This window comes from Neoarius graeffei, chromosome 23, assembly GCF_027579695.1.
Source record: "Neoarius graeffei isolate fNeoGra1 chromosome 23, fNeoGra1.pri, whole genome shotgun sequence".
Lineage (NCBI taxonomy): Eukaryota > Metazoa > Chordata > Actinopteri > Siluriformes > Ariidae > Neoarius > Neoarius graeffei.
This window is the reverse complement of record NC_083591.1, coordinates 44681702-44706842: the sequence shown is the minus strand read 5'-3', so window position 1 is coordinate 44706842 and position 25141 is coordinate 44681702. Positions and strand designations below refer to the sequence as shown.

Genomic DNA, 25141 nt, shown 5'->3' with positions numbered 1-25141 from the left:
TTTTCAAACAAAAACATAATGGGATTTGGTGCAAAAATAAAAGGCAAGTGTGACCGTCAAAACCTCCGTGGGTGGCACGGTGGTGTAGTGGTTACAGTAGCACAGTCGCCTCACAGCAAGAAGGTTCTGGGTTCGAGCCCAGCAGCCGGTGGGGGCTTTTCTTTGTGGAGTTTGCATGTTGTCTGCGTGGGTTTCCTCCGGCTGCTCCGGTTTCCCCCACCGTTCAAAGACATGCGGTTAGGTTAACATGGAACGGCCTTGGACTGGGGTGCCCTTGAGCGAGGCACCTACCTCCTGGGTGCTGTTAGCATAGCTGCCCACTGCTCTGGGTATGTGTGCGTGTTCACCGCTTCAGATGGGTTAAATGCAGAGAGGAATTTCACAAGCGTGTGATGAATAAAGTTGTGCTTTTTGTGCAGAAGAACTCTGTCTGGTTCTGTAAGATGTTCTTCCCAGATATTATAATTCCCTTATAAAACTGTACACATTGTACCTCGGGCTACTATTTTAAGCAAAGGGTTATCACACCAAATATTGACTCTTGTTTCATTTATTATTGTTTACTGGAATTTGGTGTAAAAAGAAGAGGCAAGTGTGACAGTCAAAGCCTCTGTGGGTGGCACGGTGGCCTCACAGCAAGAAGGTTCTGGGTTCGAGCCCAGCAGCCGGTGGGGGCTTTCCTTTGTGGAGTTTGCATGTTGTCTGCGTGGGTTTCCTCCGGGTGCTCCGGTTTCCCCCACAGTTCAAAGACATGTGGTTAGGTTAACATGGGACGGCCTTGGGCTGGGGTGCCCTTGAGCGAGGCACCTAACTCCTGGGTGCTGTTAGCATAGCTGCCCACTGCTCTGGGTATGTGTGCGTGTGTGTGCTCATTGCTCACGTGTGTGTGTGTGTGTGTGTTCACTGCTTCAGATGGGTTAAATGCAGAGAGGAATTTCACAAGTATCTGATGAATAAAGTTGTGCTTTTTGTGCAGAAGAACTCTGTCTGGTTCTGTAAGATGTTCAGTAAAACTTACCAGATAATTCCCTTAGAAAACCGTACACATTGTACCTCAGACTACTATTTTAAGCAAAGGGTTATCACACCAAATATTGATTTTGTTTCATTCGTTCCTGTTTACTGAGATTTGGTGTAAAAAGAAGAGGCAAGCGTGACCGTCAAAACCTCCAGAAGAACTCTGTCTGGTTCTGTAAGATGTTCAATAAAACTTGCCAGATAATTTCCTTATAAAACTGTACACATTGTACCTCAGACTACTATTTTAAGCAAAGGGTTATCACACCAAATATTGACTCTTGTTTCATTTATTACTGTTTACTGGAATTTGGTGTAAAAAGAAGAGGCAAGTGTGACAGTCAAAGCCTCTGTGGGTGGCACGGTGGCCTCACAGCAAGAAGGTTCTGGGTTCGAGCCCAGCGGCCGGTGGGGGCTTTCCTTTGTGGAGTTTGCATGTTGTCTGCGTGGGTTTCCTCCGGGTGCTCCGGTTTCCCCCACAGTTCAAAGACATGCGGTTAGGTTAACATGGGACGGCCTTGGGCTGGGGTGCCCTTGAGCGAGGCACCTAACTCCTGGGTGCTGTTAGCATAGCTGCCCACTGCTTCAGATGGGTTAAATGCAGAGAGGAATTTCACAAGTGTGTGATGAATAAAGTTGTGCTTTTTATGCGGAAGAACTCTGGTTCTGTAAGATGTTCTTCCCAGATATTATAATTTCCTTATCAAACTGTACACATTGTACCTCAGACTACTATTTTAAGCAAAGGGTTATCACACCAGATATTGACTTTTGTTGAATTTATTACTGTTTATTGGGATTTGGTGTAAAAAGAAGAGGCAAGTGTGACAGTCAAAACCTCTGTGGGTGGCACGGTGGTGTAGTGGTTACAGTAGCACGGTCGCCTCACAGCAAGAAGGTTCTGGGTTTGAGCCCAGCAGCCGGTGGGGGCTTTTCTTTGTGGAGTTTGCATGTTGTCTGCGTGGGTTTCCTCCGGGTGCTCCGTTTTCCCCCACAGTTCAAAGACATGCAGTTAGGTTAACATGGGACGGCCTTGGGCTGAAGTGCCCTTGAGCGAGGCACCTAACTCCTGGGTGCTGTTAGCATAGCTGCCCACTGCTTCAGATGGGTTAAATGCAGAGAGGAATTTCACAAGTGTGTGATGAATCAAGCTGTGCGGAAGAACTCTGTCTGGTGCTGTAAGATGTTTTTCCCAGATATTATAATTTCCTTATAAAACTGTCCACATTGTACCTCAGCAAAGGGTTATCACACCAAATATTGACTTTGTTTCATTTATTACTGTTTACAGCTAGTGTTTGTTTAACCCTCATCCTACCATGCTATTTTACACCTTAATCTTACCATGTGGGGTCCGTTTGGACCCCAATACTTTTCTTTAAAATAAAAGCTTATAAAGACAAAATCACCAGATAAGTTTTGTTCAGAACATCTTGTATTAATAACAGCAATACACTAAAGGGCCCAAGGCATAAAGAACACACTTAACCTTCATCCTCCCAGCCAATTTTACATACACAAACTACCAGGCGGGGTCTGTATGGACCCCAGGAGGGAATACCTTGAAATCAATGCAGTAAGAACAAATTCAATGCAGAAAACAGACATAAATTTATTCTCATCTCATCTCATTATCTCTAGCCGCTTTATCCTTCTACAGGGTCGCAGGCAAGCTGGAGCCTATCCCAGCTGACTACGGGCGAAAGACGGGATACACCCTGGACAAGTCGCCAGGTCATCACAGGGCTGACACATAGACACAGACAACCATTCACACTCACATTCACACCTACAGTCAATTTAGAGTCACCAGTTAACCTAACCTGCATGTCTTTGGACTGTGGGGGAAACCGGAGCACCCGGAGGAAACTCACACGGACACGGGGAGAACATGCAAACTCCACACAGAAAGGCCCTCGTCGGCCCCGGGGCTCGAACCCAGGACCTTCTTGCTGTGAGGCGACAGCGCTAACCACTACACCACCGTGCCGCCCAAGACATAACTTTATTGAAGAACAAAATCCACTATGGCTGAATATCAATGATGTATTATAAATGCAATAACATTGCAATAACTAGCATACATGTAGCAAATTATCTCATCTCATCTCTAGCCGCTTTATCCTTCTACAGGGTCGCAGGCGAGCTGGAGCCTATCCCAGCTGACTACGGGCGAAAGGCGGGGTACACCCTGGACAAGTCGCCAGGTCATCACAGGGCTGACACATAGACACAGACAACCATTCACACTCACACCTACGCTCAATTTAGAGTCACCAGTTAACCTAACCTGCATGTCTTTGGGCTGTGGGGGAAACCGGAGCACCCGGAGGAAACCCACGCGGACAACATGCAAACTCCACACAGAAAGGCCCTCGCCGGCCCCGGGGCTCGAACCCAGGACCTTCTTGCTGTGAGGCGACAGCGCTAACCACTACACCACCGTGCTGCCCAAGACATAACTTTATTGAAGAACAAAATCCACTATGGCTGAATATCAATGATGTATTATAAATGCAATAACATTGCAATAACTAGCATACATGTAGCAAATTATCTCATCTCATCTCTAGCCGCTTTATCCTTCTACAGGGTCGCAGGCGAGCTGGAGCCTATCCCAGCTGACTACGGGCGAAAGGCGGGGTACACCCTGGACAAGTCGCCAGGTCATCACAGGGCTGACACATAGACACAGACAACCATTCACACTCACATTCACACCTACGGTCAATTTAGAGTCACCAGTTAACCTAACCTGCATGTCTTTGGGCTGTGGGGGAAACCGGAGCACCCGGAGGAAACCCACGCGGACACGGGGAGAACATGCAAACTCCGCACAGAAAGGCCCTCGCCGGCCCCGGGGCTCGAACCCAGGACCTTCTTGCTGTGAGGCGACAGCGCTAACCACTACACCACCGTGCCGCCCTGTAGCAAATTATAGCGCCACAAAAAAAAAATTGGCATTATATACATGATTTTTGCAGCTCATGCAGCTGTAAAACATTCTGGATTACAACTTAGGTCTTTTCTTACAGAATTTAAAACAAAAAAGTAATTGTAAAATAATTTAGGGCTTTTGTTTTGCAGCCTGTGCTTATTGCAGCAGTGGGGTCCACACGGACCCCAAGAAGGAATGGCTTGGTAGTTTCATTATGGAACATAAAAGAAATAAAAGAAGTTAACTTTCAGTGTGCTATTCAATTATAAAATGAAAGACAGATAAACTTTACTCTGGGGTCCGGTTGGACCCCAGTAACAAATTAATTATACCTTCACAATGCAAAAAGCTGATCTTCCGGTGCTTTAGTGTTTTAATTAAGACATAAATTCCGACAAATTCATAAAACGGTGAGGCAGTATGTCACATATTTTTAAAATGGCAAACAAACATATAGGTGCGGGGTCCAGATGGACCCCACTTGGTAGGATGAAGGTTAAATGTAGAATCATTTTGAAGGAATCTTTGCTCCACAGCATTTCTTTGGCACAGTATTGTGTGTGTGAGAGAGAGAATGATTAATGCTAAGATTCACAGACCCTTTTAGCCCAAGACTGTGATAAATTATACAGCCATTAAAAGTGTGTGGTATCTTGAGGGAATAATAAATGTCCTCCTCACCACATCCCATTTATTTTTTCTTAGTCATAAAGGGAATGGGCAAATCCTAAAACTCATAACATTGGGACTACGTGATGAATATTTTATCAGATGGTGTTCAGTTCAGAACAAAAGCAAGCCTGTGGGCTTTTCTTCCAAGTCCCTGCCTATTGGATTGAAGCAGCTGTCTGCCATAACGCGTTACTCATTAAACCGGACTCAGACGTTCATCCTCTACGGATACCAGAGTTCACTGAAAAATGTTTTATTTATAGGTTTTTTTTAAATGCATCGGTAAGTCAGTGATTGATTGATTGATTGATATATAAATGCCTTTATCATGAATCTAACGGTAGTCTCTAATTAATTGTAGGCAGGAGGAAGGTTGATGTATACTATTACAGGTTTCGACAATAGCAGATTCGCGATATATTTCTCAAATGAGCTTGCTTGTAGTATTTTAAGAAATTTTTTTAAGTCAAATATATCTTCTGGATTTATTCTAATGTTTTTTTTTTTAAATTATGTATTTTGTCGTTATTTTCTTTCAAGAAGCAAAGCCTTGGGCTAGCTTGTTGCTCGGCTAGTATTTTACATAGAGGGTGCTTCTGTGAGAATAATGTAATGTTATTGCTAACAAGCTTGGCAGATAAATAGTTAAACACGTTAAAGGTGTTCGTTTCATATTTATATAGACTTTTTTTTTCCGAGAAATGGTTTAAAACTTGGTTAGTTGTGAATCTGGGTATGCATGGTTGTTATTACGGGTCAAGGTACAGCTATCCAAGTTGTTTTGGTTAGCTTGGCATACTAGCAGCGTTAATAACACTCTGAGAGAAAGTTTCTGCAAGCTGGTTTATGAATGTGGGTTGTTTTTTAATACTGTTCAAGACAATTTAAGCCAAGTTTAGAAAATAAGGAATAGTCAGGAAACGCCAAAGGGGGGGGGGGAAAGCCATTCAGCACATAGTGATAAGGAAAGAATGCACAGGGTTGGGCAGAGGAGAGGAGGCGTAGTCCTTCAGGGGATTTAAGTCAATAATTTAGTGTGCTAAGTTTTTCCTTGTTCCGTCTTTTTATTTTCTAGTCGAGCACAAACTGACGGAGGTTGATGTTGTTCTGAGGCATCGATGAATCGGACAAATTAAAGGTATCAAACCTTGATGCTTCATTCATTCATTCATTCACTGTTTTTAATGCAAACTGTGTCGTATGGACTCTGTACTGTCCGTGTTTTATGAACCTTATACTGCTGTGAAGGGAAATTAATCTTTATATAGTCTTTATAATAATAGTCTGTATACGCTGTGTGGTTTATTTCAAATTTGTTTTGTGTGTATGAAAAATGGATTTTCAGTTCAGCCCAGAATCGATTCGACCTGTGCATAAAATTTGCATAATCTGTTCTATGCAAATTTATACCACGACCCTGTTGAATGCTCGATTCTGATTGGTCAGAATATGTTTATTAATTTTCTATAACAGCTGCTGATGTTCGATAACATTAAAGCAGACACGCAGAGCCTTTATTTTTTAAATACGTTTCTGAGTGGATAGCATCTCCATCCTTGACACGTACGCGTATGCTGCATAAATAGGAATTTAAAAATTTTAATTTTTCTGAGTTAAAGGAACAGTCCACCGTACTTCCATAATGAAATATGCTCTTATCTGAATTGAGACGAGCTGATCCGTACCTCTCCGAGCTTTGCGCGACCTCCCAGTCAGTCAGACGCGCCGTCACTCCTGTTAGCAATGTAGCTAGGCTCAGCATGGCCAATGGTATTTTTTGGGGCTGTAGTTAGATGCGACCAAACTCTTCCGCGTTTTTCCTGTTTACATAGGTTTATATGACCAGTGATATGAAACAAGTTCAGTTACACAAATTGAAACGTGGCGATTTTCTATGCTATGGAAAGTGCGCACTATAATGACAGGCGTACTAACACCTTCTGCGCGCTTCGGCAGCGCATTGATATCTGAGCTCCGTATCAATGCGCTGCCGAAGCGCGCAGAAGGTGTTAGTACGCCTGTCATTATAGTGCGGACTTTCCATAGCATACAAAATCGCTACGTTTCAATTTGTGTAACTGAACTTGTTTCATATCACTGGTCATATAAACCTATGTAAACAGGAAAAACGCAGAAGAGTTTGGTCGCATCTAACTACAGCCCCAAAAAAATACCATTGGCCATACTGAGCCTAGCTACATTGCTAACAGGAGTGACAGCGCGTCTGACTGACTGGGAGGTCGCGCAAAGCTCGGAGAGGTACGGAGCAGCTCGTCTCAATTCAGATAAGAGCATATTTCATTATGGAAGTACGGTGGACTGTTCCTTTAAAATCGGCGGCACGGTGGTGTAGTGGTTAGCGCTGTCGCCTCACAGCAAGAAGGTCCTGGGTTCGAGCCCCGTGGCCGGCGAGGGCCTTTCTGTGTGGAGTTTGCATGTTCTCCCCGTGTCCGTGTGGGTTTCCTCCGGGTGCTCTGGTTTCCCCCACAGTCCAGAGACATGCAGGTTAGGTTAACTGGTGACTCTAAATTGACCATAGTGCGAGTGTGAATGGTTGTCTGTGTCTATGTGTCAGCCCTGTGATGACCTGGCGACTTGTCCAGGGTGTACCCCGCCTTTCGCCCGTAGTCAGCTGGGATAGGCTCCAGCTTGCCTGCGACCCTGTGGAAGGATAAAGCGGCTTGAGATAATGAGATGAGAATACCAGAAATATTCAGTTGAAATCAAGCCGTTTGAGGCGAATTGGTCCGCTTCTGAAAAAACGTGGCATTTGGATTTCCCGGCAAACGTTGATTTTCATGACGTCACGTGCGGGACGCCTCCTTCTGAATCCTACGTCAGCACTGGTTTGTTTATGAGAAAACGACCTGGTGGTTTTCTGCAAATTTCTTCAACGTTATCGCATAATTATTAAAATGGTTAACAGATGTATCGTAGGAGGGTGTAGCAACACCAATCATGATGGGATTAGTACTCATCGTTTCCCAAAAGACCGGACAATGAGAGAGAAATGGGAGCGCTTGGTCTACACAGGCTGTGCACTGAAACCGTGCAAAGCTTGCGCAGCCTGCTGGCGCTTCCGCAGGTGACGTCACGAATCTGGCTCCAGACTCCCTTGGGATTTTTCCAGACGAGTTTTGTTATTTTATTTTTTTTCTGCTGTAGACAGATGACCTTGTGCAAAATTACCCTTCTGGATGAGTGTGTAAAAGGACATACTTTCATATTTTAAAAAAATGAAATTGGTCCAGAATATGCACTTTAAGGCCGAGGTCTTTGACCGCTATAGACCAAAGTCATATAAATAAAAACTTATGGTGAAAGTAAGAAATACCGTTACCGACTTGCTCAACTAAGACTGATTTGACTTCACTGATTGTGGGTTGACTCTTATTAAAACAGGATAGGTGTTATAACTTATGCAACATGTATGCATTTTCACTGATAAAATGTAAAAGGCGAATTAAATAATCAGATGAACTGAGATAATCATATTCTGAAGCAAATTTAATAATCTTAAGCACACAATACATGTATTAATCTAAATGCAGGTAAACAACTTGTTGTTTTTGTATCTAAATGCGAGTCGGAGCTTACCCGTCTGTGTCCTCGCTTCTTGTGGCCGATTGTTTTGAAACAATCTGACTTTCGATTATTCGTTCAGTTCTCCGTTCATTCGCTCCTTCCACATAAGGGTGAGATGGCAGCGATATCCAGTGAAGAAATCAGACCGCTGGTCCACTCATTCTCCATTTTCTCCATACCGAGTACTCCGCCATTACTGCTTGGCTCAGGCAATTACTAAAACCTGGGACGGAAAGTCACCAGTTTTAGCAACAACCGCAGGGAGGTCACTGCCTGAGCGATATGTTCCGTCCCGGGTTTGACCAGCAACCCTCGGCTTGCGATCCGGGAGAACTGGTGCAACTGAACTTACTTTCCTTTTAAAAAATAAATAAAATAAATGCTTTCCTTTTCTTGTAGCTTTATTTAATTGTTGGTCCTGCACCCTCTTTCAGTACGGGCTTATAGCCAACGCTCCTCAACAGATCAGAGGTCTCGTATGAGTCTTCAGTAAAATGTACAGAGCAGAGGAGAGACCACTTCAATGTGCCCGTGAACTTCTCACAAAACGCGTCCAGGTCTTTGCAGTTTGAACATTCTTGGGCCATGAATGCAACATAAATCCACCTTCTGTCATGTTGCTGGCACATCTACGTGGCATGGCGATAAATTAGCTCAAAATGGAGGATCGGAGTTGCAGTCAGCTCTGTGTTTTAGTATAGCGGAAATGGCGATGAGACCGATAGACTTCCTGCTGTGACGTTACGGACGTCAACGTCATTCACTCAGACCGCTACTTATGAGTCACTTTAATCGTAAAAATTACTATATGATCTGTATTGTTAATGCTTAAAAATATTCCTGTGCCATTTTTGAGGTCTCAAGGCATTTATAAACGAAAGTGAGGCCATGGCTCTGCGTATATCCTTTAAACACAACTATAATTGCTTAAAAAGTATGACGTGTCATTCTGTAATAAACTAAAAATTGTAAGCATTGCGTGATGAGAGGAATAAAACGCTTATAGGCAAGTGAAGCTATGGTCAGAGCTGTTGTTCTATAAGGAATAAAACATGGTTGAGATGTTATCGGAAATTATTCTATCCACATTCAGTGCATATGAGCAATCGTGTGCTCTGATTGGTTACTCTACTACTAGGCTATCAGGTCATATACCGTGAGTAGAGAAAAACAAGATGGCGGAGCTTGTTGCTTGTTGCTAAACCAACCGAGGACGAAATAAAAACTACCGTATTTTCTGGACTATAAGCCGCTACTTTTTTCCTAGGTTTTGAACCATGCGGCTATTCTGTGGATTTTTCTTCCACCGCTAGGGGCGCTCTAACCGGAAGTAGAATCAAAAATAAGATAGACGAAAAATCAATGCAAAGAAGAATTAGCAGATCTTTAGCAGATAGAACACGCACGACAAATTACTAACTGGTAATTATTTTCAAATCCAGCGAAGATGATTAAAGTGACTTGTGGTTTCAAACACAGGAGAAATGAAGGTAAACAAACACCGGTTATTTTCTCTTGGTTCTGTTCCGTTTTAATCAGCAAAGTTGCTGCCGTGTTAAAAGGCACTGTTCGGAAAGAATCTGTTCAGGTACATACATGTACATTTACAGTACAAAATCGTTCTGTACATGCAGTAAATATCTAATTTTTCAACATAGATATCTGCGGCTTATAGCCCGGTGCGGCTTGTATATCTTTTTTTTATTTTTTTTTTTAAATAGAGCGGATGCGGCTTATATACAGGTGCGCTCTATAGTCCAGAAAATACGGTACTTGAACACCCCCCCCCCCCCCCCCCCCCAAAAAAAATGGAATAAAAGTATTTGATGGTAAGAACGTATCTTTAAGAATGATTGATTGATTGATTAAAGCATTTTTCACAAATTGCTACCGTCATTTCGCCGGTTTGTTTACATTCTAAGCGGAAATGATGTTGGACGTTTTGTGTAAAATTTTTATTTATCGCATTTTCAAAAAATAAAAATGCTCTGCTTCTCAAAATCCAGTGAATGTGGATATAATAAAACAGTTATTCCACTCAATCTCGTCATACATGCATTATAGCCAGTTTGGCACTACGCACCTCGTCAGCCATCAGCTCATGTACGACTTGATTTAGTGGAATAACTGTAAATTATACAGCAGATAGCTTAGGTCCACTAATTTGATCAGTAGAGCAGTGTTCTAAGAGTGCCGCTATTTCGCGTAACAGCACTGGGATGTTTCTATATCACTCTGGTCATCTGTGTCCTGCAAGTAAAATTCCACTTCCTGGTTCGGATTGCTTACAACGGCCGAGTTAGGAAGGTCATCAGTGGACATGGCAGTGATGCTTTTCAGGAAAATAACTTTTTGACTTGAAATCTGAAAGCTTGTCAGATGAAGCTAATAAGGGATGATATAATTTTACCAGAAGCATCTTTTAATAGTACAAACATGTACAAATAAACGCGAGCTAGCTTGCTATAAAGTGATTGTGGCTTCTTCAGGATCTATTTCCACTAGTGGAGAGAAGATAAACGGAACATTTAGCCATTGTGTCCAAAATGTCGCTTACTCGATGGACTACTAATTTCTTGTTTATAGAATTCTTGTATAAAAGCAATATCGCACTCAAGGTCATGCTGTTGTCCTGAATATCAGCACAGCTGCGATTAGCTTCAGCAGTCAGCCTACGGCCTTGTGCCTACGAGCAAATCAGAGCTGTGCTGATATTCAGTAGAGCAGCACTTCTTCTCTTGCTGTTGCTTCAATAACGGCAGCAGACATTCCACCACGTTAAATGTAACTGTCGACAGTGAAAGTATGACGTGTCATTCTTTAGTAAATTACAAACTGTAGCAGTTTACAAAATGTTGTGATGTAAGCCGAATAAAACACTTGGGGACAAGCGAAACTATTGTCGGAGCTACTGTACTATAAGGAATTGAACATGATGGAGCTGTTTATTGGAAAAATAATCATTTACAGAATTATAACAGCCCTCTTTCTGTCTCTGTTTTGCATCGCACCATGTCATCTTTGAGTTATTTTCTTCTAACGACACGCCCGGTCGTGTTTTATTCCTTCATTCTTCTACACAAGCTTTTACAAGACTTTATTTGGACATATACCAGCAGTTTCAACACAAGTATGCGCAGTGGAATAAACTAGTAGGTATGTGCAAAATACACAGTGAAGAACCTGTAAGAATAATGATCATATTCTGGAAAAATCTCTCCTGTCTTTTTTTTTTTTTTTTCTCTCTGCACAGACCCATGGCAAAGTGGTTGAAAGATTACTTGAATTTTGGCAGCAGGAAAGGTCCTCCCCAGCCGCCAAAGCCCGATTACACAGAGAGCGAGATACTTCGTGCGTACCGTGCCCAGAAGGAGCTGGACTTTGAAGACCCGTACGAACCCTCGACCCGAGCAAATAATGGCTCGGGGACCTCTGACCCATTTCCTGCGTTTGGAACGGTTCTGCCCAATGGCATGGAGGTCAAGATCGTCTCTCCTAAGCACAGACTGATCAAAGTGGAATCTCAGGAATTCAACCGTTGCAAGGTCCCACTGGGCATCATCTCATTCGAGGAGCCTCATGTCCCTGTACGTCTTCATTTTCTTATTTGACAAATTGCTTGGGCTGACCTGTTGTTAAGCCTAGGTCACAACCAGCCGTACGTGCTCCTACGGCCGGTCTGCGTGCAAGAAACGCACGGAGGGCGCGCGTGTGACGTACTGATTTTCGAGCCGTAGACTGGCCGCAGACTAGCCTGGGAAATCCCATGCTGCTTTGCACAATCGTTCCGATCTGAAAAGACAGCATGGAAACTATGGTCTAAAGGCTCGCCTGAGTTAGGGAGCCAATCAGAGAGCGGGGAGGGGTGGAAAGACGGTGACGCGTACTACTCGACAAACGGAAGCTTGTAGTTTATTTGGGACTGTTTACGGATCACATTTAACATGGCGGCGAGCGATACGAACCAAACTTTCGATCAAGCTTTAGACACTTCTGAATAGTTTAGAGCGAAAATTTGTTTTAAAAAAAGAACAGCGTTTGGCGTTACAGTCTTTCTTCGTCGCTCTAACTACGTCACCGGGTACAACTGCCATGATTGGCCATGGGCTACGTATACGCCAAATGATAGACATTCGCAACGTCCAATAAACGGCCGTTGACAATCGTAAACCACACCTCCCCTACGAGAAATTCAATAGGCGGATTCCAGACCATATTTCACTTGTGATATGGTCTGGTGTTAACCAGACTAGCCGCAGACTGGCTGCAGAGGTTCTTTGTCATGTCAAAAGGGGTGTTCACACGGCAACTTTTACTCCGGTGTAGCACCGGGGCTGCCCCGGTAGAGCGTTCACACGGTACAAAGTTATAGCGGTGTAGCCCCTGAAAGCTGCTTAAACCGGTGCAAATCTAACCCTGCTCGGGAGGTGGTTTAAGAAATTTACTCCGGAGTAAATGCTAGTTTGCGGGGCAGCACCGATATAAAATGGGATGTCTGAACGCTACAGGGGTAGACTCGCTACGCGTGAGGAGAGTTGATTACATACGGGCATTGCATAACTTGCATCCTGGTATTTTGCGCTTCCAAAATGGCGAATATCAACAACAACAGAACTGCGTGTCTTCCAGTGTTGCCAGATTTGGCAGTTTTAAGTGCATTTTGGCGGATTTGAACATATTTTGGGCTGGAAAACGTCAGCAGTATCTGGCAACACTGGTGTCTTCATCCATGTTGTTTTCCCGGCGCTTGGTGATGCCATGACAACCGGGAAAAGGAAGTACATTTTCACGCATGCGCATATTTCATTTCCACATTATTACTATCGGAAATGATAGTAATAAAAGGAAATATCAAAACTTTATTACTATCAAAGGAAATGATAGTAATAAAGTTTTTGCTACTATAACACGGTCGCAGAAACTGCCGTGTGACCGCAAGTGGGGCTGCACCGGTGCTAACACGCTTCTCTCTAGTAAGCAGGTTTGTGACGTGTGAACGCTGCGCAAAATTTACACCGGTGTAAGATATATCGCAACAAAATACATCGGTGCAGCATCGATGCAAATATGTGCCGTGTGAACACCCTAATATAAACTCTACGGGTGCTTACGTTTTTTTTCAGGTTGCAAGACAAACTTACGGCCAACGTGCGTCTTTCTCCATGAACAAAAAAAAACGCAGCGATTTGGGGAAACGCCAAAAATCGCACGGGCAAAAAATCGTACGTCCGGTTGTGACCTAGGCTTTAGGCAGCACAGATGTGCTTTGAAAGTGTCTTCAATGAAAAATAGCCTGGCCAAAGTGTACATCATCCTAATGGTAGTACACTGGAGATCTTCATGTGGAAGACTGGCCTTAATGGAGCTTATAAATTACATTTGCAATGCACTTAAACAGGTGCTCAGGTGCAGATGTGATGTAAAAGCCTGCAGCATCGATCGTGGTAGCTCAGTCTGTGTTGTGTCTGGCTATGAGGCTGAAGATTACTGTTCGGTAAGAGGATTTATTATTTTCCTCACTGGGCAGCTTGACCGAGGATGCTGCGAAATGGAATTTCTGGTTGAGAGACAATTAATTTTTCCTCTCTTCCCTGAAAATCTCCTCATAAAATGATGTCGAGAGCTATATCGACTGTCCCCAAATACTAGCAAAAGTCTGCTTCTTTAAATTAGTTACCTAAAATGTGTGTTTTAAGTACCAGGCATCTGGTGCACATATTTATGCTGGTGAGTGTAAAGGGAAAAGTGGTTTTTATAGTCCATGGGAGAATCTTGAGGTGCGCTTTGAACGAGCTTCCCGAACCTTTAGGACAATTAAAGGGTTCTTTAACTAAACAAGAACTAGACGATCCCTGGACGAGTTCCTGCTTTGCACTTCTACGATACAGCCGTGACTGTCCCCATTCAGGCCCGCATTTTTCTTCTCCCCAAGCTCCGAACGCACACAAAGCAGACTTTTATTCTTTGAGCCTTTTTGCTTCTTGCTGTGAATGACGAGGCACTAAGAACTGTTTTGCCTCTGAAAATACTTGCCTTTGCGGTCATGGTGGCACAGAATGTAATCGTTTTGGTAGCTAAGCTTAGGGGTTTTCTCTCAAATCCTGGATGCAAATCGTTCTGTTAAGCTTGTGGTGAACAATCTGGTCGGCTCTACCGTAGTAATTCTTGATCTGCAGATAGAAACCTACAGTGAAGGAGTAATTTAAATTAAGCTCCTGTGGTGGAAATGTGGCCTCGCGCTGGAACACATTTTCTTGTATTTGTTTTGTATTTGGCTCCATCTGTCTCGCTCTCAACCCTGACCAGTTTCACAGTCCCCGCTAATGAAACGCATCCCCGTGACATGATGCTACCACCACCATAGTCTTCTCAGCGTGATTGGGGGGAGGGCGTTCAGTGTTACTGTTACTTATTCTGCAAGTTTGGATTTATGAACATCCATCTGGAAGCGATTCTTGTGTGAATACAAGGGTTCCGTTCGGTCAGGGAGGGAATAGAATGCATGCTAGGCTTGTTTGTCAAATTCTGGATATCCAGGTTCTTAGGCCATTATTTAAAAAATGTTCTGTTTCCGGTCCACCGGCCGGGTGAGTGCCGTTTGTGCGGTTGAAATTTTTTTTTTTTAACGCCGGTTTTTCGACATTTTTTTCAGGTTCGTAAATCTAAAATCGAACTTGACATTTACGCATTCCGCGCAGAATATAGAATCGAACCAGCTCTGCGCATGCGCCGTGCGGCACAAAAAAATGGCAGCCACCATGAAGGAAGGAGATCCGGAGTTTTCAAACATTTGCTTAAGTGTGAAATCGCAAAATGGTATTCTAGCGAACAACAAAATAGTAAAGATTCAGAAAAACAAATCGTTCAGTGATCATTTTAATAGTGTAATTTCATCCGAACTAGGCCTAACGGTCGATTTAGAACTACAAAAAGTCCGTGTTTTTGTACAAGTTTCAGTTGATTAAACTGTCATTTTATTAAATGTGTCTGCTTTTGTAATAAAAAAGTACTGAAAGAAAAAGCAAACAGCATTGCGATTTCTCGTCTCGTCGTCTTCCGCTTTATCCGGGACCGGGTCGCGGAGGCAGCAGTCTAAGCATGGAAGCCCAAACTTCCCTTTCCCCAGACACCTCGGCCAGCTCCTCAGGAAGAACACCGAGGCGTTCCCAGGCCAGCCGAGAGACATATGCTGCGTTCATGTGCTATAGGAATTATGGTAAATACCAAACGCTGACATGGAAAGCACACATGAACGCCCCCTCTTGTGGTATTTTCCACTGGGCAACTCGTAGAAAATTTTGATACACGAGTTGCCGAGATGAGATGAACTTTAACCTTTTCAACATGGCGACGAGCGGTACAAGACACTTGAATGTTAAGCATTGTACGCTACTAAAGTTTTTTTTTTTTTACTAGTATTAGTGGGTAGTTTTTTGTGTCTATGCAATGTTGCGTCATTAACAAGTGTAATATAATACGTTAGAAATCTGTTTCCTTTAAAAATGTGTTATGGTTTGTTTTTACCTATCCAGAGCAGACGCTATTGCTAATGATAGCTAGCTAACTAACTATTGCTAACTTGAATCTGGTCCACCATCTTTAATTTATCAACAACAACAAAAGCATGTGAACACAACACACTGGTAAATACCACTTCCCAACTGGAAAATATCATCTTCCTATAGCACATGAACGCAGCAATAGTCCCTCCAGCATGTCCTGGGTCGATTTCTTATATATATTAGTGCTGTCAAAAATGTCGCGTTATCGTGTTAACTTGACTCAATTTTAACGGCGATAATTTTTTTTATCGCGAGATTAACGCTCTGTGACATGATGTAGGTTTTTCATAAGCTTTTGAAACTGCCAGGAAGTTGGAACAGAGACTTTGCTTAGAAAACCGATAGCAGCTAGACTGTAATGCCACGCCCCGCACAGCCAGAGTCCTCTGCCCTCCCCCCCAAAGAACCAGCCCGGGCAGGGCGTGCTAGCCCCGCGCCTCGGGACGAAGAGCCACGGTGCTCGGCTTAGGTTTCGTTTTCCCATCGGCGGCTCCAGCCCGACTTTGCAGTGGCTGTGACAAGACGTGTTATGCTCTGCAATAAAAAAAAAAAAACATTGGTACAACCAGTATTCGAACTATGCCGATATTTTCGGGGGGTCCCTTTTTTTCCCTTGGGGGGGGTGCTTGCGCTTGTCTCAGAGCGCGGATCTCCATCACGCGCTCACTTCGGATATGCAAATGCTTCCCGTTACACACGATTGCTGTCAATAAACATCATTTTGCCAATATTTTAGAGACCCCCCCCAACATTTCCCAAATCATGTTTTCAAGGGATCTCATGTCTGTTTCAGGGGATCTCGGATCCCCCGAGTACCCCCGTAGTTTGAACGGTGAGCAAGCCCATTCACTTTTTTATGCTGATAAGAGAATTACATGGTTTTTCATGTGACAAAAATGTGCGATTAAATTGCGATTAATCGCGAGTTAACTATGACAGTCGCGACATTAATCACGATTAAATATTTTAATCGCTTGACAGCACAAATATATATAATAAAAAAAAAAAAATCCCTCCCTCCCTACTGAAAATTTTTTTGCTCACCCGGTGGACAGACAGGAAACGGATTTTTTTTTTTTAAGGATGGCCTTATTTTACTTCTGAATTGGACCTGATTGAATCGAGGACCTAGATTATGCCTTCATGGACATGCTCCCCCCACCATCCCTAAGAACATTTTATCAATACACTGGATTACTTGGTGATTATTCTTTTGACTGCAACGGTGCATTGAGCGCTGCGAGGGAAATTGGTTTTAATTGCACAAGCTGTACTTAATCTTTATGCCTCCAGAATATTTTTCCCCCTCTTGTGCTTATACAATACATTCATTAGATCAGTACGTGCAATTTTCCCCTTGTCAGCCCAAAGACCCTGTAATTCACCATGATTAGACCTGATTACAAAAGTTAACTTTTAATTCAGGTCAACATTAGATTAGTCATGCGAGTGCTTAAGATAAAAGACGAATTCAAGCGCTCATGCATAACCAGGACATGTTGATGCTAATGCTGTGTTTTGAGTAAAGCTCATAACTTGGAACTCCCAACTGAGGAAAAAACAAAGAAAACCACACCCAACCCCTACTGTGGAATTCCTACTCAATGGGACAAGGGTAAGAGGTCCTCAAGCCCAGCTATGCTTAGGGTTGCTGTCTCGTTGGAAAGTGAACCTCTGACCCATTCTCAAGTCTCTCAGGCTGGAATTCTTCTGGAATTGCTCTTTATTTGGTTTCATCCATCCTGCCCTCAACCTTGACTTGCTTCCCGAGTCACTGTTAACGAAAACCATCTCTACCACGTGATGCTACCACCACCATGGTTTTCCCAAGGTGATGGAAAAATTGAAGAAAAGTTGAGTTCAGCGAGTCGTCTTTAATGTCGAGAAAAATACATTAACGCTGAAAGGGTGGTGGTGGTGAGGTACAATTCTGAGCTCAACAAATTAGAATCTAAGATTGCAGTACATATTTTTAACATCTAATCAGTTTACAATTGTTATGGAAATACCGAGGATACCACCGATATCTTACACTACGGCCCTGTCCACAAGGCAACAGATTCAGGTGAATCCAATACAATTGTTTATCGTTTCGGCCTGGCGTCCACACGGCACCGGCGTTTTGGGTGCCCCAAAACGCAATCTTTTGAGAACAGGTTCCAGAGTGGAAAGATCTGGCAACGTTGCCGTTGCGAAGTCGTCTAGATGAGTAGAATGGATTTGTTTACGATGACGTCACAACCACATGACTGAGTGCTTCACGCCGGGTAGAAGTGTAACGAACTCGATGCGAGTTGTCAACAAATCCTATAACTTGGTTCATGAAACGCGCTTACAAAATATTTTCACTGTGAAATATTTATTGTGTAATGGTGCAAAGTGAGAGAGAGAGAGAATGGCAGAGTCAATCCCGCCAGCAAAAATAGAGAAAAAAAGGAGCGATCTCACCTCTTCAGATGTTGGTTTAAGTCCTACAATACATTCCTCAAAAAGGGCGTAGAAGAACAAATTAATCCATCAACGTGTAGCATTCAATTTATTCCGGACCATTAAAGACGCCGCCTTCCGCGTAGAATCATACGTCATCCTCGCCGCCATATTGGATGGGTCAAAGCGGAGAATAAAGATGCCTCATTCATGTGCTGCGTTTTTAACTGTACCAACAGGTTTACCGTCCAAACGAGATCACATGGGATTACCTTTCACAGGTGAGACTGGAAAAATACTTTTCATTGTATTTGGTCATTATAATGTAATTTTACGAACAGATTTTTCTGACTTTGTGGCTAATATGAAGTCTCGCGCATAATAGTTTATGCGCATGCGTCCTTACTACTTCTATTGTTCTGGTGTCTCCGAAGGGACCGTCTTACAGCGCCCCTAGAGGTGTGGCATGTGTATTGCATCGTTTTCAGCAAGCGTTGCGTTGCCATATGGACCTGATATTTTACTGATCGTTGCCCATTTGGACGCGATATTTTTTTAAATAACATCTCGTTGCCGTTGTCGTGTGGATGTAGCCTACGTTCAGACTGCAACCTGAAACGACCCATATCCGATTTGTTGTGAAATCCGATTTTTTTGTTAGGCCGTTCACATTACCAATTATATGAGACTTGTATGCGATCTCCAATACGAACGGAAAACGACCCAAAAGTGTCCCGCATGCGCAAATTGACACGTAATAAGCACATCTACGTAATACGTAAACAAAAAAAAGTGCACTCTTCAAGTTTAATGATTTCTTTTTTGTTTGTTTGTTTAATTATCTGGTTAGTGTTAAAGTGTGAGGTCTCGTGTGTGTTTTTGTTTCTGAACTGAAATGAAAACGTGTAGCCTGGTAACGAGGGTTGACTCCTAAATGTCTCTCTAATTTCTATATAAGTGCACTACATGTTACTAGGAAGTAATGGATTTTTAAACTCTATATAGTGCACTCGAGCTTCAGTAGGCAGTCATTTGGGATACGGCCGCTGTATTACCAAACTCTTAATTCAGGCTTAATAATTTGCACATATTTATTTCGTCATATTAATAAACTTTTTCTACATTTTTATAAATATTTATTTAGATTGTTTATAGCCAGCTGAATTCTGCAACTTCTCTCAGCGCTGGCTCAAGGTGCAGAAACACCAGTGCAGTTTGCTATGGAGATGAGGCGAGACCTGGCGATGTGGTTTTTGTGGCGGCGGCGGCGGAACTCACACAATAATCTGATTAATGTGGGCAGCAGACTAATGAGACCGAAGGTGTCAAATTACTGGAAATTTCCAGAACAATCTTATAATCTTGTAATACAGGATGGTTTAAGTTATAAATCAGTTATAGAAACTGTTCAGGCTAACAGATCAACATCCAGGTCCCTACCAAATCCAACATTAGCTTGATCAATTCTATAAAAGTCTATTTAAATTCTGAAAACTGTACAAATGTTGTTTTCCACCAAAGAGGTGGGATTAGCCAACGCAGAATAGTGACGTTTGTCTCTTGTTGATGACGTGTAGGTCGCATGAATGCGACCTGTCCGGTCAGACTGCAGTCGCATGTGAAAATAACGGATATGCATCGGAATTAGGACCACATATCCAAGCGGCTTGGGTCGCATGTGAAAAAATCGGATCTGTGTCGTTTAGATTGTCAATAACAAATCGGATACAGGTCGCATATGGGCAAAAAAATCGGATATGGGTCGTTTCAGGGTGCAGCCTGAACGTAGTCTTAGTAAAGTTTGTGGTGCCATTTATTGCGATGTTGATGATGTTATGTCGTCTGGTCCTACTGCTCAAACCAACAACAATTAAAAAAAAAAAATCCCCCAGTAGGATTTGCTTTCGATTAATCAGTAGTTTGGGGAAGGTAAAACAAGTTCATGAGCTTTTGATGCTCACAAAGGTCAAAAATGATGCAATTCCAAGCTCCGACTTCCAATTTGAGGCGGACGCGTCGTCGTTACAGGCTGTTGTGAAGTCGGCCGTGCGCTGACCTACCCTCTAAGGCTGTTTACTCCGATATCAGAAATAAGACTCTGTTGTTAGAACAGAAGCAGAACTCGATGAGCAGCAAAAGGAGATTCTTCCTATAACAAACGTACATTTTTGAAAAGAGGGCAAAAACTGGCCCTGAACTCTCACGAGCTGCATGCAACATCGCCCAAATTCGTCAAAACAAGCCTTCGGCATGCAAAGAGCTCATAAAGCCAGAGCAGCCTTTATCAGGCAAAAGTCAACACTGGAGCACCACATCAGCATCAACGTCAGTACTGACACTGATCAGTCTCTCTCATATCTTTTCCTTTGTTAGTAAGCTGTACTTAAGTGTGGCATTGCACTCCTAGAACATTGTGGTCCTCGTTGTGATGTATTTTTTTTTTTTAGGCCGGTAATAAGCAGTATAAATGCCAAGACTGAGAGTGCAGTCTTTCTTTTTTACGTTTCGTGTTGATCAGAGCTCCCCTCAGGCAGCGCTTAACCCCCACCCCTGTGCTCTTCTGTTCTCCCATCAATCTTTTGTCCACAGACAGTGCTTAATCTCTGCCTCATCCCCCTAGGTTGTTCCTTCCGCTCCAGCAGTGGGGGACACGGATTACTCAGACCCATTTGATGCTCGTCCAGACCCACGAGCCCATCTCGGCTGGGAGTCCGGTTCCGTAGAAAACAGCAGCAGCTACATGGAACCGTTCGAGGCCCAGAGAGTCATGACAGGTGAGCTGCTTTCACTATTACACAAACCCTGCGGATCATACATACCCCTTTTCCACCAAATCAGTTCCAGGGCTGGTTCGGGGCCAGTGCTGGTGCTGGTTCACAACTCGTTCAACTTGCGAGCCAGCTCAGAACCAGTTTGCTTTTCCATAGCTCGCGGTGCGAAGGGAAGCCACATCATTACGTCGCTGTATACGTCAGTTACGTCGCTACGTTTGCATAAACCTTGGCGCGAATATCGAAGCAAAAACAACGCGGAAGAAGCAGCAGCAACAACAATAATAATAATAATGGATGACTTCACGTTTGTACAGCTGCTGCTTCTCGCCGCTTAAAAATGGCGATCTTTCGCGGTCTTGTTATTGTTGGTCTTAACAACCCCGTAAGCGGTTCTTTCCTCTGGCCCAGCAGAGAGTTGGTGCTAGCCTGGAACCGGTTTTTCTGGCCCCAGAGCCAGTTCTTTGTCAGTGGAAACAGAAAATCCGGTTCCAAACTAAGCACTGGCCCCGAACCAGCCCTGGAACTGCTTTGGTGGAAAAGGGGCAACAGAGAGCATTAAGCGGTAATTTGGGAAACGTTTTAAACCACAAAAATGCATTACCGGAAAGAGTATTTACTCTATTTCTAGGCTAGGAGGGTACACGTTACGATAAGGCTGGCTATTTCATTTGGCTGTACAGGTCTGAATTGTGAATTAGGAGCTTTTTGCAGCAGTTATCAGTTTCTGAGAACGACTACTTTTTAAAAAAAAACTGGAATCTAATTTAATTCCCAGTTAAACTGTTTTGTTTGTTGGAGTGGAAACTTTAGCAAAGCAGTGCAGTTTCTGTTAAAGCCTACAAGATCTGTGGAAGATTAAGTAATGGGTGTTTTTTTGCTTTTAATCTTTGTTGCCTAGTCTTACAGCGATTGTGCATAAAATACTGTACGTTTTAAATGTCCGTAGCCTTAACTGATAAAACGTCAAATTATACCATCAGTCACTTTTTTTTTTTTTTTTTCCTTTCTGTTACTCCTATAAATAAGTTAAACCCACTTGCTAAAGGCATTATCCCACTGCCAATGGGCTGGTTCTGTTTCCCTGTAGAGCTGCAGCACGGCTTGGAGCACGGCCGTACTGTCTCTCGGGGAAGCCCGCAGCTCTACGACAGTCCATATGAAGAGCGTGGACACTACAGGACCGGTTTCCCAGACGATGAGAGGGAGAGCCGATTGCCCCAGGACGACGAGAGGCCTGCAGATGAGTATGACCAGCCCTGGGAATGGAAGAAGGAAAACATCTCCAAGGCGTTAGCTGGTGAGCCCTGCTGTACCCCGAAGCTACGAACCAAAACCCTGAATGATTGATTTTTAGCCTTTCTCCACCAAATCCAAACTGTATCCTGAATTCTGGCCAAGTACATGGATTCCTTTCCCGTCACGTGAACATGAACGTTGTTTGGAGGTTATCAATGGTAAATTACAGGCGCGTTGTAGCTTGAGCACCAGTTTTGTAACGAAATCTACCATTTGATGTGATCATACACGTTGGAGTTCTCAAGTGAACTAGAAGGCATTGGAGACCGCAACAGCGAAGTGTAGCAACATCACAGCGAAACAGAACCTAACCAGACTCTCTCTCTTTTTGAGACTGTTTTTCAGTATTTAATTAAGCCTCGAGTTTTGTACTGGCTAAGCAAGCTAACAGTATTTTTAAGTCATTTCACAATTTGCTGCGTCAACTCGAGCTTCTTAAGTTACTCGTATTGTTTTCTGTACTGGTGTCGTAAATTATTAAGAGCTGTTAAGCACCATGGTGACATGTGGTCAGATACCACAACCATGCATGCTCTTTTGCCCTCAGCTCAGTGAGCAGGCACAGTGTGCCTGTCAGATCAGGAGTGTTAAATCAGTCTGACAGTCTTCCAGGGCCATGAGTCACAGCAGGATCAGGAAGATACTTGTCCAAGGACTTTGCAATATGAATGCTCTGTTCATGGACTGTGGGTTAAAGACTGTTTGCTGCACAATATGTGCGATCACAAGAAGTTGCTCATTTACACTACCGTCCAAAAGTTTGGGGTCACCCAGACAATTTTGTGTTTTCCATGAAAAGTCACACTTTTATTTACCACCATAAGTTGTAAAATGAATCGAAAATATAGTCAAGACATTTTTCTGGCCATTTTGAGCATTTAATCGACCCCACAAATGTGATGCTCCAGAAACTCAATCTGCTCAAAGGAAGGTCAGTTTTATAGCTTCTCTAAAGAGCTAAACTGTTTTCAGCTGTGCTAACATGATTGTACAAGGGTTTTCTAATCATCCATTAGCCTTCTGAGGCAATGAGCAAACACATTGTACCATTAGAACACTGGAGTGAGAGTTGCTGGAAATGGGCCTCTATACACCTATGGAGATATTGCACCAAAAACCAGACATTTGCAGCTAGAACAGTCATTTACCACATTAGGCCCCCAAAAAAAGTGTGTTTCCGGTAACATGAAATACTAAAATAAGGTCGGTAGGTAGGAAAAAGTTTTTTTTTTTTTTTTTTCCTTAATTTTTTTATTTTGTTCGAAAAAATTAACACAAGTAAACATCTTACAAAATAGTATTTTGGCACAGAATCCTTTATACCACACATCATAATAAAATAAGTGTTTTAAATCTTTAAACGAATTTAAAAAAAATATCGCAAGAGTTCGAGTTATGATCTACGGAAGCGTATTGCTGCCACACTCAAAAAAATTGGCTTAGAATCAAGTAATTACGTGAAAAGATATTGTTAACAAAGTTATCACGTTTTTACAATATATTTATCATGTAATAACATAACATCACGTAATTTCATGATACGAAATTATCACGTTATTTCATGATATTTTCATGTAATAACATGAAAACACCTTATCAAGGAATAATGTCCTAGGCTAGGCTACTTCCATTAAAAGCAGACGGCCTAGCCTAGCCTACTGTAGAACTTGGGTCGAGCAAAAACACCGAGCAAAAACATGGCTGAATCCTGAATGACTCCTATTTGTATAAATAGGGGACTACATAGGCGGCAAAACGTAGTGTTTTTCCCTGCCATGGAAGTGCACTTGTATACTGAAGAGGAAGCAATTTGCATTACAGCCTTGAATGAGGATTCAAAATGGCGGCTCGGCTCAGTTTCCCCTTCCTCCTTCAGTATACAAGTGCGCTTCCATGTTTATGCAGGAGGGCTGATAGAAGTGGCATTTTTATCGTTTCTTTCACAACTTGAATGCGTTGAAACAAAAAATTATGACAAACTAACGCCGCTTGCACTAAAATATCGAGGGAAATTTGTAATAACTTTACGGTCGGCAATTTCGACGCGGAAATTCTCGATCGGTCAGGTTACCGGAAACACCCTTTTTTTTTTTTTTGGCCTTAGCAATGTATAGAGTGTATTTCTGATTAGTTTAAAGTGATCTTCATTGAAAAGAACAGTGCTTTTCTTTCAAAAATAAGGACATTTCAAAGTGACCCCAAACTTTTGAACGGTAGTGTAAACCCTGTATTGATGCAGTGCATGGGTTTCAGTGGTCTATAAGTTGAAAAAGAGTAGGAGATGGAACATGCTATATTTCTCAAATAAATTAGTCACTAATGTAAAAACAGAGAGAGAGGGGGGGGGTCAAGAAGAGTTTTAAAAGTGAAATACAGATGGAATTTGACTGATTGTCTGCTGCTCAGGAGACATGAACATCCCAGTTAGCCCTGAAGAACAGCCGCCATAATGAGAGAGAGAGAGAGAGAGAGAAAGATGACATGATCATCCATTAAAAAATAATAGGGTTCACTCGTCTTGATCGTTGTTCTTATAAAGTAATTGACCTTCCATTTTTATAGTTTATACAGCCGATATATATATATATATATATATATATATATATATATATATATATATATATATATATATATAAAATATACCGTATTTTCCGGACTATACGTCGCTCCGGAGTTTAAGTCACATCAGCCAAAAAATGCATTATGAAGACGAAAAAAACATATATACGTCGCACCGGACTACAAGTCGCACTTTTTTGAAGGGTTATTCTATCCATAGAATCTGTGATTCTATCTGATAAGCGGCGCGTGGTTACTGCGCGACTGCATTGTTTATTTAATAAACGAACAGCTGAGCAGTGATAACGCGC

General features: G+C 42.7%; 1 protein-coding gene across 4 annotated transcripts in view; it reads left to right on the top strand.

The window, feature by feature from the left end:
* The first annotated feature begins 4821 nt into the window (after positions 1-4821).
* Positions 4822-25141, top strand: part of shda (Src homology 2 domain containing transforming protein D, a) — a 42550-nt gene continuing 22230 nt past the window's right edge. The window contains exons 1-6 of one of the 4 annotated variants that reach the window (XM_060906235.1): positions 5293-5479; positions 5703-5765; positions 11297-11368; positions 11466-11799; positions 20822-20975; positions 22063-22272. In XM_060906235.1, the coding sequence (XP_060762218.1) occupies positions 11470-11799; positions 20822-20975; positions 22063-22272 (694 nt within the window). In that variant the 5' untranslated portion in view covers positions 5293-5479; positions 5703-5765; positions 11297-11368; positions 11466-11469. Of the gene's footprint in view, positions 4910-5292; positions 5480-5603; positions 5766-11296; positions 11369-11465; positions 11800-20821; positions 20976-22062; positions 22273-25141 lie in introns of those variants that run through there. The other 3 variants (XM_060906233.1, XM_060906234.1, XM_060906236.1) reach the window with 3 other exon arrangements.